This window comes from Dreissena polymorpha, chromosome 1 (genome assembly GCF_020536995.1).
Source record: "Dreissena polymorpha isolate Duluth1 chromosome 1, UMN_Dpol_1.0, whole genome shotgun sequence".
Taxonomy (NCBI): domain Eukaryota; kingdom Metazoa; phylum Mollusca; class Bivalvia; order Myida; family Dreissenidae; genus Dreissena; species Dreissena polymorpha.
In genome coordinates this window covers 116698922-116712923 of record NC_068355.1, presented here as the reverse complement: position 1 = coordinate 116712923, position 14002 = coordinate 116698922, and the positions used below count along the sequence as shown (strand labels likewise).

General features: G+C 35.5%; 1 protein-coding gene across 6 annotated transcripts in view; it reads right to left on the bottom strand.

Annotated features, from left to right (window-relative positions):
- Positions 1–263: 263 nt before the first annotated feature.
- Positions 264–14002, bottom strand: part of LOC127846342 (liprin-alpha-1-like) — a 77124-nt gene continuing 63385 nt past the window's right edge. For 3 of the 6 annotated variants that reach the window (XM_052377515.1, XM_052377532.1, XM_052377524.1), the window contains one exon: positions 264–6247. In XM_052377515.1, coding sequence (XP_052233475.1) covers positions 6050–6247 — 198 coding nt within the window. In that variant the 3' untranslated portion in view covers positions 264–6049. The remainder of the gene's footprint in view (positions 6248–14002) is intronic. The other 3 variants (XM_052377541.1, XM_052377550.1, XM_052377561.1) reach the window with 2 other exon arrangements.

Here is a 14002-nt window from a genome sequence, read left to right as displayed (position 1 = left end):
TGTGCAGCACAAAATGTGAATTACTTTAAAAAAATTATTATTTACCAAGTACGATTATTAAATGAAACGCCAATGATCTTTAAGCACACTATTGAAACGTCCCAATCGGTATTTAACTTTTGCGAATTAAAATGTTGTTATGTAATTTTAAATTGTAAAATCGTAAAAAAAGCAATCTAGGGAATAATACAAATATAAATATAATATTATTTATTGTGTACTCTTCTGCATCTGTGGATCAGTTTTAAGTAAATAAAAAAACATTGTTTAAGATTTTTATTTTTGATCAATATTCTCCACACAGGAGTTTATGATCTTTTAGCTTTTGCTAACAAATACAGGGACAAAAATTGGTGACGCCAGAAATATTGCTGTATAAACAGTGCAAATTTTGACAAGACGATTCATAATAACGTTTGCGCATGCAATTCACATACAAGGAGTACAACAGAAAATCAAACTACAAGTATTAATTACATGAAATTCTGGTTTAACTAGGGTTTGTTCAAAGAGCTCTTGTGTTTTCCTTTGGTTTTTTATTTAAAGTATTAACAAATTCTTAAACACGTGCTGACATTTCTTGCAGTTGCATGTGTTACAAAGGACCATAGCGTACATTTGGCTCATACTACAATTGGATTTGAGAACATTAATTTGCATTGTTTTTGTATCATGTATTAACAAATTTTGATTTTAATACAGATGTTTACACAGCAGTATTTGTAATACTATAAACACCTATACATTTTGCATAAGTTTAAAATCATATTTCGAATTTACAAAATAAAACTGTCTGAAACTTTACAGAGTACGTAATATATCACATAAAACATGGTACATGTATTTGAATAATAAATACAAAAACGAAGACAGACATTAATGATGAACCATATCTAGCTACATGCTTAAGTAAGAAGTTTGGTAGTATAATCGTAACAATATCAACATGCACATATAAGTGAGCCCGACACTAAAAAAACGGGGTTAATGCATGTGCGTAAAGTATAGTCCAAAATAAGCACAAGTTAATCTGGGACAAAACTTTCAAATTAAAACTAGGTGGTAATCATCCTTGACAAGCCAAAGCTGTCTGCACAGGCTAAGCTAGGATGACGCTTAATGCATTAAGCAGTTTTCTCACAGAGTGGCAAAAGCATGTAAACCTGACACTACATTTTATTTTCAGATCTATCAAAAAAAACAACATCATGATAATATATATATAATTGCTGTTAAAGATTTATATGTTTCTGTTAATATATCACTACATGTAAATATATTTAAAATATAATAGTACATCTTACAAAGCTACCTGAAACAAATGGGTATGTATAAACTAACTGATTGTTAACAAAACTGTAATAAATGGCATACTCTTTAACAACAAAGATGTAGTTTTTTAAACAGCATTTTAAACGATGATGCTTAAATAAGAACCCATAAAGATTGGAAAGCTGGACAGATCTTATTGCATGTTTAAATAATTTTCAATATCAAACGAATTTCATACGCCAAAACAGGTAATTCAGGTTGTTTAACATAGCATTTTCATTTTCAATTAAATATTTGCAAAATATTCAGACTTAACAGTCGAGAGTGGCAGCAGAGGTGATCAGAAGTGGGAGCGGCACAAAATTGGTGTAGCATAATACTTATATTAAAGTAGATAAAAGCCACAGAATCAAGTAAAGCACTGAGGAGACTTTATCCTATGAGAGATACATGAGTGCGAGAGCTTACATTTAGTTGATGAATATAACATTTGTATGATGATGATGATATTTTGGCTTGTTTTTGACATTCTAGGTGGCAGTTGTGCTTACTTTGTAATACTATTTCCCACCCAGTACCAATAATATATAATGAAACCTTGTTAAAAAAAGACATGCTTTAATTATCAAAATCATTTATGATACCAACTTGAGATTCTTCAATTTCGAATGTCTTCCCAGATATTGTTAACAAAGTGTTGTCTTTTCATACATAACCCTTCGCCACTTAGATACGTATTTTGACGCATTTGTGGTCCCTTAGAAAGTTATATTTAATTAAAGACCTTTCTTACTAGATTCAAGTTTTAAAGGCTCCATTTCCAACCCTTAGATACTGAAGAGCAGGGAAATACACACATTCATGTAGAAGATATTTTGGTAGGACATCAAACCTAGAAGTGTGTAATTCATTTTACAAAAAGACAACACAATTTTAAACATTTTACGATCCCAATCATTGAGCCATTCATTTGTTTATAATATATTTACTTATAATTGCAAGCATGGACCTATTAATTTGTGGATAAAATAGAGTATTGTTTACAGTACGGTATTTTTGAATCGCGTCTTTATGTTAAAACTTATAAATGCTTAAAGAGAAAATAAGACATTCTTACTCAAAACTTTTAAACACTTGACTCATTTGTACTGAGCTGTTTTAAGCAAATTTTTCGAATTTTTATAAGGAAAACAAGTAACCCAAATGGAGGTCATTATTGACCACAGGGACACCCTTGGAACAAACTTGGTAGAGGACTGCCATAGATGTTACATGAGAATTACTAAATATCTGGGCCTTGCAGTTTCAGAGAGATTTTTCAAAATAATTACCATTTAGAGAAACAATTAACCCCTAAGGTGGGGTCAATTTTGCACACCCTGATGGACAACAGACATCATGGTAAATGGATTTCTGAGTCAGTATGTGTCTCACAACCTGGCACTTCTCATGTAATTACATACCAGGGCTCCACTCAACTAATAGTAAGACCCAAAGCCTCCAGAGATTCTTACACAGACAATGGTGGGCAACATAAACACCTATATCACCCGTGTCATTCGCAAAATGGGTCTTATGCCCCATGCGGACAACGTAGTCACAGACAAGCCTGTGCAAATCCAGAGCTAATACGTCCACTATAAAGTCACAAAATGTTTCAGGTCTTGTTAGCGGACAGGTAGCTCTAGACCAGACTGCGTGAGCCATGATAGCAGCATATGGCGTAAGACCAATTTTTGCATGACGATGCTTATATGTCAATGTTAATGTATGAAAATACATGTCAATTATGCTATAAAATGATATTATTTTAGAGTGCTTGAACATATATGCTAACATTATAACAATACCAACCAAAAGAAGTACATATTTTCCTATTTGGTGTTCACTTTGACTTTGACTTTCTGACTTTGTCAAGGAAAATCCTACAATTAAAATTTGGTTAACTGGGTTAAAACAAGATATGTGTTTGTCAGAAACACAATGCCCCCTACTGCGCCCCTTTGAAGCCACATACTTGACCTTTGACATTAAAGAATGACCTTGACCTTCCACCACTCAAAATGTGCAGCTCCACGTGATACACATCCATGCCAAATATCAAGTGGCTATCTTGAATATTGCAAAAGTAATGGCAAATGTTAAAGTTTTCGGACGGACAAAAAAAAACTGAATGACGGACAGACAGACAGACGGACGGACTCACGGACAGTTCAACTGCTACCTTGGGCATAAAAAAATAAAACCCTAGAAACTATTGTAACATGGTACTTGTGTTTTTAAAACTTCCAATTATGACAATTATTTATTTTAATTTAAACTTTGGCTAAAAACACAAACATTAACATTCAAGGTTATTATAAAAATCACAAACTAGATAAAACACTTATAGCCATAACTATTGGCACCTAATCTGTGATTTATTTGAGATATGTTACACAATAAAGGTTGTCTAACCAAATAGGAATGTGTTATCAAAAACAAAAATCCTATTTCTTTTATATTAAGAAAACAGGGATAACTACAATGTATTTTCACTTCAGACTTGATGGTCAATCCTACACAGTTTGCTGGAATCATTGGTGTCCTGCATATTTCATGGCTACACTTTTACAAGAAAGCAAGCAAGGGCCTTCGCCACTCTTAATGCTAGAACAAGGCTTGATTGATTACTCATCAACACTAACTTTTAATTAATAATACATCAAACTCATCTTTGAGCATTTCAGTAAATTCCATTATAACAACAAATACTTGAATTTAGTTTAGAATCATATCGAACAGAGTCTCTAGACAATTAAGTCGTATAGCCCAATATTATGACAAAAATTATCTTCCTTGATGTGCTGACTTCAAATGGATACATATAATGTACATTTTATTTCACTGCACAAAACAAGCATCAGAATACTTCAGAAACAATCAAAAAGTTGCTTTTAAGATGAATCATAGACAAGTCAGGATACATTGTGTCTATAGCTAATCTTAGAATAGGCACAAATGACGCTTTTAAGACAAGGTATCGTGATCTCAAGTGTGTTAAGAAGAAACATGAAGGATAAGTAATCTTCCAACACATTTGTCAGAATTTCTCTTACTAAATGTATCAATATTTTAGTTCACTAAAAGTCTAAAATTAAGTGCACTAATGACTTGACAAATACTTTGTTAGAACAGCTCCTTTAATTAAATACCTTATTTCATCAAAAGAGCTTCGCTCAGTGAAAAGGGGGTTTCATGCATGTGTGTAAGTGTCGTCCCATATTAGCCTGTGCTGGCCGCACAGGCTAATCAAGGAGACACATTCCGCTTTTTTTTTTTTTAAAGAAAGTCTCTTCTTAGCAAAAATCAAGTATAGGCGTGAAGTGTGTCGACCCTGATTAGCCTATACGGACTGCACAGGCTATTCTGGGAGGACACTTTATGCACATGCATTTAACCCCCTTTTCACAGAGCATAGCTCAATATTTCAAGTGTTATGCATTGGAACACACAAAAAATGCTCAACCCATCATCACTCACTTGCTTAATTAGGGGCCTTTTACAACAACGGCAGGAATTTGAAGCAAATTATAGTAAAATCGATATAGCATCAGGCAAAACAATTTGTCTAACAAACATTAATATGTAATTTGTCCAACATTTCCTAATGAATGTAACATAGTCGTTAATAGACAAAAATAAATATACTTTCAAAATGTACACACAAAAAGTAACATCACAACCCTGTTCTTGATTTTGCTCAACAAAAGACCCAACCTGCCAAGCCATGATAAATAAAATCTTTTATGAATAACAGACTTTATATCTTAACAAAAAGTTCATTGCAATGTCTTTCAGTATATGTACTTTTTATACATTGCTACAATGTTATAAATACTCAAGAAAGCAAGACATTCACATGTTATTGTCAAGTTGTTTAAGTAATCAAGATTCAATAGTTAAACTGGTCTTACTCCAGAAAGTAATTAAAAGTAACAAATACTATTTTTAAATAAAATATACATCATGTACTGATTAACCTTACACTAGTTTGTTTTTCAAAAACAAATACAAAGCACATATTGGTGCCATTATACAATTCACTACAATATATGTTATAATACGACACATACATCTCCTGTATGTGCCCAAGTAATTCTGTCACTGTATATCTGAGCAAAACATTTAGTTCATTTAAAAGACACCAAATCTAGCCTACAGTGAATGACCTGACTTAATGATATTAAGAATTAGACAAATGGAAGTAAAACATGCGTTATAAGGGGAAGAAAATGATAATGCGGTGATTGTGACACTCTGTATTGCAACTGGTTCCAGGGTTCCACAGGCAGCTGTCATATTTCCCCGACTAGAAAAACGTTACCGAGTCAGGAGCCAGGGCCAGAAGTATTCACACTCACACGACATACATTGTTTACTCTGTTTTCCCGACAGAGAGAATGATGACAACATACATCATGGCAGACAACACCAAGCAAAAACCAGTCTATATCAATAACTTGGAACATGACAACATCAGCCACTGGGCATTTGCACATATGAACATCATACCAAAAGCCTTTGGCATAATGTTCCATTGTAAATGAACACGGTTTAAGAATTGTTTATCTTCGGAGACCATCCCTTCTCACCAGCCAACCGTCGTAGCAGTAGCTATGAACTCCTAACACCTCAGATATATAAAATTGCACATTATGAAAGTTTGAGCGTGAAACCGTCATATCTGCTACACAGTCCCCCACAAGATACACTAGTTTCTAGCTCAGCCATTGGATCAAAAGTTCCTCATGGTCTCCGTCATCTGTAGCTGTTGGGCCGACCCTGGGCCGGTCATCCTGCGGGGCCCCTGGGGTGGGGACTGATCCCCAGGCTCTCCACCCTCACTGCCTGGATCGCTGCCGTCATTGCTTCGCTCCTTGTTGCGGAACTTTTTACGCCATGATGGGGCCCGACGGAATCTGCCGCCTTCGCCCTGTGACAAATGAGAACTTGTTCATGTGATATAAGTGTAAGCAGGGAGCAGGCTTGCAATTGTTAAAGGACAAAGAACAGAATATTTTCACGATCTATTAACAGGTTAATTATTAAAACAAGAGCTGTCACCATAGGATGACTTATGCCCCCTATAAACGCTTGATAGAAGTTATGAGCTTTTTTTGAAACCTAAACGCAGATTTCGAAACCTAAACGCGGACCCTAAGTTCAAGGTCAAGGGGTCAAAATTTGTGTGCATATGGAAAGGCCTTGTCCATATACACATGCATACCAAATATGAAGGTTATATCTGAAGAGAAATAGAATTTATGAGCATTTTTCAAAACCTAAACGCAGATTTGGAAACCTTAACGCGGACCCTATCTTCAAGGTCAAGGTCACAGGGGTCAACATTTTTGTGCGTATGGAAAGGCCATGTCCATATACACATGCATACCAAATATGAAGGTTATATCTAAGGGACATAGAAGTTATGAGCATTTTTCGAAACCTAAATGCAGATTTCGAAACCTAAACGCGGACCCTAAGTTCAAGGTCAAGGTCACAGGGGTCAAAATTTGTGTGCGTATGGAAAGGCCTTGTCCATATACACATGCATACCAAATATGAAGGTTATATCTCAAGGGACATAAAAGTTATGAGCATTTTTTAAAACCTAAACGCAGATTTCGAGACCTAAACGCGGACCCTAAGTTCAAGGTCACAGGGGTAAAAAATTTTGTGCGTATGGAAAGGCCTTGTCCACATACACATGCATACCGAATATGAAGGTTATATCTCAAGGGACATAGAAGATATGAGCATTTTTCGAAACCTAAACGCAAAGTGTGACGGAAAGACGAACAGACAGACAGACAGACGGACAGACAGATGGACAGTCCGATCACTATATGCCCCCTTTTCTTCAAAAGGGGTCATAAAAAATTTGCAAATAATTTATACTGATATTTTTTTAGTTAAATAAAATTAAGTCAAAATGATATAAAAATGAATCGCAAATCAACGGAATAATGTGATATTATAAATGAGGTTGCCAATCCTGTCCAATATACCTATACATTGCTATGAAAACAAGGGCCGTTTGTAAAACATGCATGCCCCCCATATGGGCTGTCAGTTGTAGTGGCAGCCATTGTGTGAATACGATTTTTGTCACTGTGACATTGACCTTTGACCCAGTGACCTGAAAATCAATAGGGGTCATCTGCCAGTCATGATCAATGTACCTATGCAGTGCCCCAGATAATTGTTTGTGAAATAGGGTTTTCACCCATTGATTTTGAAAAATAGGGTGATTTCATTCTTGAAATAGGGTGAAATGCGTTATAAAAAGGTATACCTTAAAATCATTGCTGCTTTACTTCTCTTGAAGCTGCACACTTGTATTGATTCAATAAAACTGTAAACTATTATAATTAACTTTAACAAACTGATGTTTCATAACTTCTTTAATCCTTGAAACTGTCGATAATAAAAACTGGAAGAATTATGTTAACTTACATCTTTGTAACTGTCAAACATATAGACTGATATTTTGGCGCAACAATCGCGGACGTTTTCGACCTCTTTTAGACATATTTATTTCGGATCGTTATAGAAACTGAAAGTACAGACGGTTTACAAATACATGCACAATGATTGACAGATGAAGTCAGATTGAAAACGCATGTATGTCATCGTAAATAATTTGGTCAGACCTTTTCTTTAACAATGAAATCTGGTCCGCAGAGCGTTTGAATAACTTTGACTGTTTTCCGGCTCCGTCATCCAGGCGCTTGCTGAATGAAACGGTCGCCGCGTTACAATAATAATTCCAAAGAGGAAATACCTAAAACGAGCAAAGCATTTTCGATCGAAGCGATTGTATCGTACGCATTAAATTTGCAGAATTTGCGTAAATGTCAAATTGGTTGCGTTTTCAATACGCATGATATTGTATTTCTTTGCGTTTTTAAATATTTTAATAGAGTGAAAGACGCAGATACGCAGCTTATCTGGGGCACTGCTATGAAGTTTCATGATCCTAGGTTAAAGTGATCTTGAGTTATCATCCGGAAACCATTTTACTGTGTCGAGTCACCGTGACCTGACCTTTGACCTAGTGACCTGAAAATCAATAGGGGTCATCTGCTAGTCATGATCAATGTACGTATTAAGTTTCATGATCATAGGTTGAAGCGTTCTTGAGTTATCATCCGGAAACCATTTTACTGTGTAAAGTCACCATGACCTTGACCTTTGACCTAGTGACCTGAAAATCAATAGGGGTCATCTGCGAGTCATGATCAATGTACCTATGAAGTTTCATGATCCTAGGCGTAAGCTTTCTTAAGTTATCATCCGGAAACCATTTTTCTGTGTCGAGTCACCGTGACCTTGACCTTTGACCTAGTGACCTGAAAATCGATAGGGGTCATCTGCGAGTCATGATCAATGTACCTATAAAGTTTCATGATCCTAGGCGTAAGCGTTCTTGAGTTATCATCCGGAAACCATTTTACTTGTTCGAGTCCCCGTGACCTTGACCTTTGACCTAGTGACCTGAAAATCAATAGGGGTCATCTGTGAGTCATGATCAATGTACCTATGAAGTTTCATGATCCAAGGCGTAAGCGTTCTTGAGTTATCATCCGGAAACCATTCGGTGGATGGACTGACCGACATGTGCAAAACTTTATACCCCCTCTTCTTCGAAGGGGGGCATAAAAAGATGCAATTTAACAAATTCTAAATAGAACAAACGATGAATTTACAAATGCATGGTTTATTGCCTTTATTAAATAATCAATAATATTCTGTTGCAATTTACAAATGCATGGTTTATTGCCTTTATTAAATAATCAATAATATTCTGTTGCAATATAACAAACTGGTTTGCAACCAAGACTTTTCACACATTATTGAGAATTTTTGCCCAATTCTTCCCAAGCCGGCATATTTTGACAGTAACTGCTTGATGCAAATGAATGGTTAAACAACGCTCATACTTAAGTACTATGTTAAATAAAAGTTTAAATAACATTCTAATTATACGTAAGTTTTTTTTATCCCACTCATTAACAATGTAAATGAAACAGATATTCTATGACAGATTAGTACACAATGCTTCAAAATCTGAAAGACACAATACTACAAAAGATACATTTTATTGAGTTATTTATAGAAATCAAAATATTTTTTAAGCAATTTTGAGTTGATAATCAATGCTGGTTACCATGTTTACATGTTCATCAGCATGTCATGGCTGTACGTACTGATGAGCAATTTATCAATACAAGCCTAGTCTTGGTATATTAATTCACCACTTTACTGTGCAACTATGTTCAATGCAAAATTATGTTTTTTTCACCCATTTATATCAAGTCTGTCTTCTTCTTGGTTTGTGCTGAAAATTACATTTAACTGAAATCAAACATAACAATTTTTACTGTCACTGCATGCCACTTAACTTTCTTACTAGATTCAAGTTTCAAAGGATTCATTTCTAATGCTCAGTTAGTGATGAGCTGCAAACAGCATAAAACATGAACAGAGCGAGAGTTATCCGCAGGCCGTTCTGGTTTTATGCTGGTTGCTAAAGCCATTTTCACTTTGCTTCTTACGGGGGAAAGAATTAACAGCATGTGTGGGGTGAGTGTTTATCAATGAACTGCTATACAGACCGGTCACCCATTTGTTCAAGATTGAGCCAGTTGTACCTGCAAAAATATCTATGTAAGATACACACGTGTCAAGCTCCTCCCTTCCCAATAACACACCTTGTCTTGACTTCATTCTGACATCATTTCTCAGTACAACAAGAGACAAAATTGTCACAAAACCAGGTTTTCAATTTGAAAAAAGTCTGATAAAAGGAGACAACTCAAACTGAACTGATTGCTCAAAGTTACCCCCCTTGTTTCAAAATAAATCTATTTTTACTCATGGCGACCTTGACCTTGGAGATATTGACGTCATTCTTGTGTGCGACACACCGTCCAATGATGGTTAACAAATGTGCCAAATGATTTTAAAATCTCACAATGAATGACATGGGCCCGGACAAGCTCATTTATGGCCATTTTTTACTTTGATCTCAAAGTGTGACCTTGACCTTGGAGATATCGATGTAATTCTTTCGCGCCACACACCGTCTAATGATGGTGAACAAATGTGCCATATGATTTTAAAATTTCACAATGAACGACATGTTAAGGCCCAGACAAGCTTGTTCCGCCCGCCCGCCAGTGACATTCGCCAATCTAATAACCAGTTTTTTCCATCGAAAAACCTGGTAATAAATTTAAATGGAAACATACATACTAGTATTTTAATTCTATTGAAAAATTGCCTCCTTCATTCACACAATAATTTGAATTATTACCAATAAAGCAACTTAATACTAATACGGGTCTCAAAAGATTTTCAGTTTAATGACAACTAATTAAAATCTTTTCAGGCTACCACTCTTTAACAAGCGAGCCATAATGGATATGAAGAGCTTACCCAGGTTAAACCCTTTACCACGTAGAAATGTATTTTAATGCATTCGTAGTCCCTTAGAAAAGTTAAATTTAATCAATGACCTTTCTTACTAGATTCAAGTTTTAAAAGCTTCATTTCCAACCATTAGATACTGATGAGCAGCAAACAGCATAAAACCTGAACAGACTGCGAGTTACCCGCAGGCTGTTCTGGTTTTATGCTGTTTGCACATTTTTCACTTTGCTTCAAAGTGGGAAAGGGTTAAATAGCTACCAGGGGGCAGGGCAGTTTTCCTTATATGGCTATAATGAAACCTTCATTAAAAAGTCTCAATAAGTCTAATTTTAAGTCAAATCATCATGAAACTTGCAAAGATCATTTGCACTTGTAATATCTTAGCCAAGTTAAAAAATGAAAAGTGAAAAATATGGTCGACAGGCGGCAGTAGAGTTTTCCTTATATGATTATTGTGAAACCTTTCTTACACTGCAGAAGTCACATTTTTTGGGCAATCATCATTTAACTTGCTAAGAGCAATTTTTTATATGTGGGCCCTGTTAAAATGATTCATGTCTATTAAAAAGAACCTACCTTGCAGTTTTCTTCATATGGCTATAGTGAAACCATGATTCAAGTTTTTGAGGCTTCATCTCCAAACCTTAGATACTGATGAGCAGCAAACAGCATAAAACCTGAACAAACTGCAAGTTACAAATGTACTTGCAGGCTGCTCTGATTGTATGCTGTGTTTACATAGACATTTCTTCTTTGCTTCTAAGTGGGAAAGAGTTAAAACGTATTCACACAATGCCTGTTAAACATTCTGCCAAGATATGGTCAAGACAAAACATTTATCCAATTAGGAAACTATTGACAGGCTTTATAAGATTTAACCTGTTGATAAATCTCACATAATCAAATTCAGTCATGCTAGTGTAAGTATTCCAACAAGGTTTCATTAAGATTGAATCATACATGTGGCTTCTAGAGTAACAAGAGTTCCGCAGTCGGAGACATATGCCTACAAAACAGGGCTTTGAATTAGTAACCCCAATTTCAAAAGGGGTCATCTACTGTCCAAGGCCAATGCACATGTGAAGAATCAAGCCAATCGTTCAATTCTTTGACGAGTTATTGATTGGAAAAAAATTCAGACTCATTGTGACAGTGGCCTTGACCTTTGACCCCAATTTCAATAGGGGTCATCTACTGTCCAAGGCCAATACACATGGAAAGTATCAAGACAATGGGTCTATTTGTTGACGAGTTATTAATCGAAAACAATTTTCACATTTATTGTGACAGTGACCGTGACCTTTGACCTAAGGACCCCAAATTCAATAGGGGTCATCTACTGTCCAAGGCAAATGCACATGTGAAGTATGAAGCCAATCGGTCTATTCGGTGATGAGTTATTGATCGGAAACGATTTTCACACTTATTGTGACAGTGACCTTGATCTTTGATTAAGTGACCCCAATTTCATTGGGGGTCATCTACAGCCCAAGGCCAATGCACATGTGAAGTATGAAGCCAATCTGTCTATTCTTTGATGAGTTATTGATCGGAAACAATTTTCACACTTATTGTGACAGTGACCTTGACCTGGGGTCATCTACTGTTCAAGGCCAATGCACATGTGAAGTATCAAGTCAATAAGTTGATAAGTAATTGATTGGAAACAACTTTAACACTTATTATGACAGTGACCTTGACCATTGACCTAGTGACCCCAATTTCAATGTCATCCACTGTACATGTGAAGTATCAAGCCAATCGGTCAATTCGTTAACGAGTTATTGACCAGAAACGAGCTGGTCTACAGACAGACCGACCCACCAACATCCAGCAAAACAATATACCCCCTCTCTTTCAAGGGGGGCATAATAATAATAGCTGTTGTCAAGACAAACATTCTGATCAAGTTTCATGAGTATTGAAATAAATATGGCCGTTACGGTGGGACAAATCAGAATGTTCATGAGGAATGATTATTTTTTGACTGGTCACCAAAGCCCACTTTGAGCACAAAATCAAGGCCTAAATGTGAAACTGGCACAAGAGCAGAACATCTGATTTTCACAATCAACTTGTACATAATTATAAACACAATTTTTCATATAAAGCACAGGTTTGGATCACAGTTGATGACTGGTAGAATGGAGGCACGATACAGCTGGATCATTCAGGGATGTGTGCGTTCATCTTGCAGATGGCAGATCAATAAAATACCCACCTACTAGCTGAGACCTAATACATGTGTATATGAATGATACAATCTAATTACAACTGTTAAACAATAAAGGGCATTCCTTTCTAACAAAATTGTTCAATACTTCATCTTTCATCTTGAAAAATATATTGCATTGCAAAAAAAATTATGCTCTTTAACATTCATGCTCTGTAACATTCATCTTCCTTTCAAAAAATACAATATTTATGAAAAAATATGCATGGATGTTCTATTGTTACCACTGATGCATGAAAAGATACAGAAGATAAACATTTCAACAGAATCTAAGAAAACCAGACCTAATGCATGTGCCTAAAGTAAGCCTGCAAACTGGGGCAACGCTTTTCAATTTTATGGAAATTTTCATTTAACCCTTTACCACTTAGATACGTTTATTTTAACACATTTGTAGTCCCTTCGAAAGTTATATTTAATTGAAGACCTTTCTTACTAGATTCAAGTTTTCAAGGCATCATCTCCAAAGCTTAGGTACTGTTGAGCAGCAAACTGCATTAACCCTGAACAGATTGCGAGTTACTTGCCTGCTGTTTTGGTTTTTATGCTGTTTGCACATAGCCATTTTACTCTTTTTCTAAGTGGGAAAGGATTAAAGGAAAAATCTTCTACATGAACATAATGTGAGACAAAAAAGCAATCCCTGGATAGACTGTGCCCATTATTACATACCCAGTCTCCCTAAAGCAAGGCTCCTTTATTTGAATGCTACTTGTAATTGGTTCTTTTAATATTTTATTGTCAAGCTAAACGTTGTTAACAAAATTAGTTTTTGGACACGATTATAATTTAACTAGCTGAAAATGTTCCCAATTACTGTTACTTTACACAATATGGTATGGATCGGTTACTCATATATAGTTTTATATATATAGCATATAGTACTGGCTAAATAGTGAGGATTAGGTAGAAGCTGGCTTTAATAAAAGCTTGCTTAGAAAAGCTCAAGGGAATGGAATATAGGTGTTAGTAATTGTAGTGTTAAAGGATATTTCAATATATTAAGCAGCATATACAATT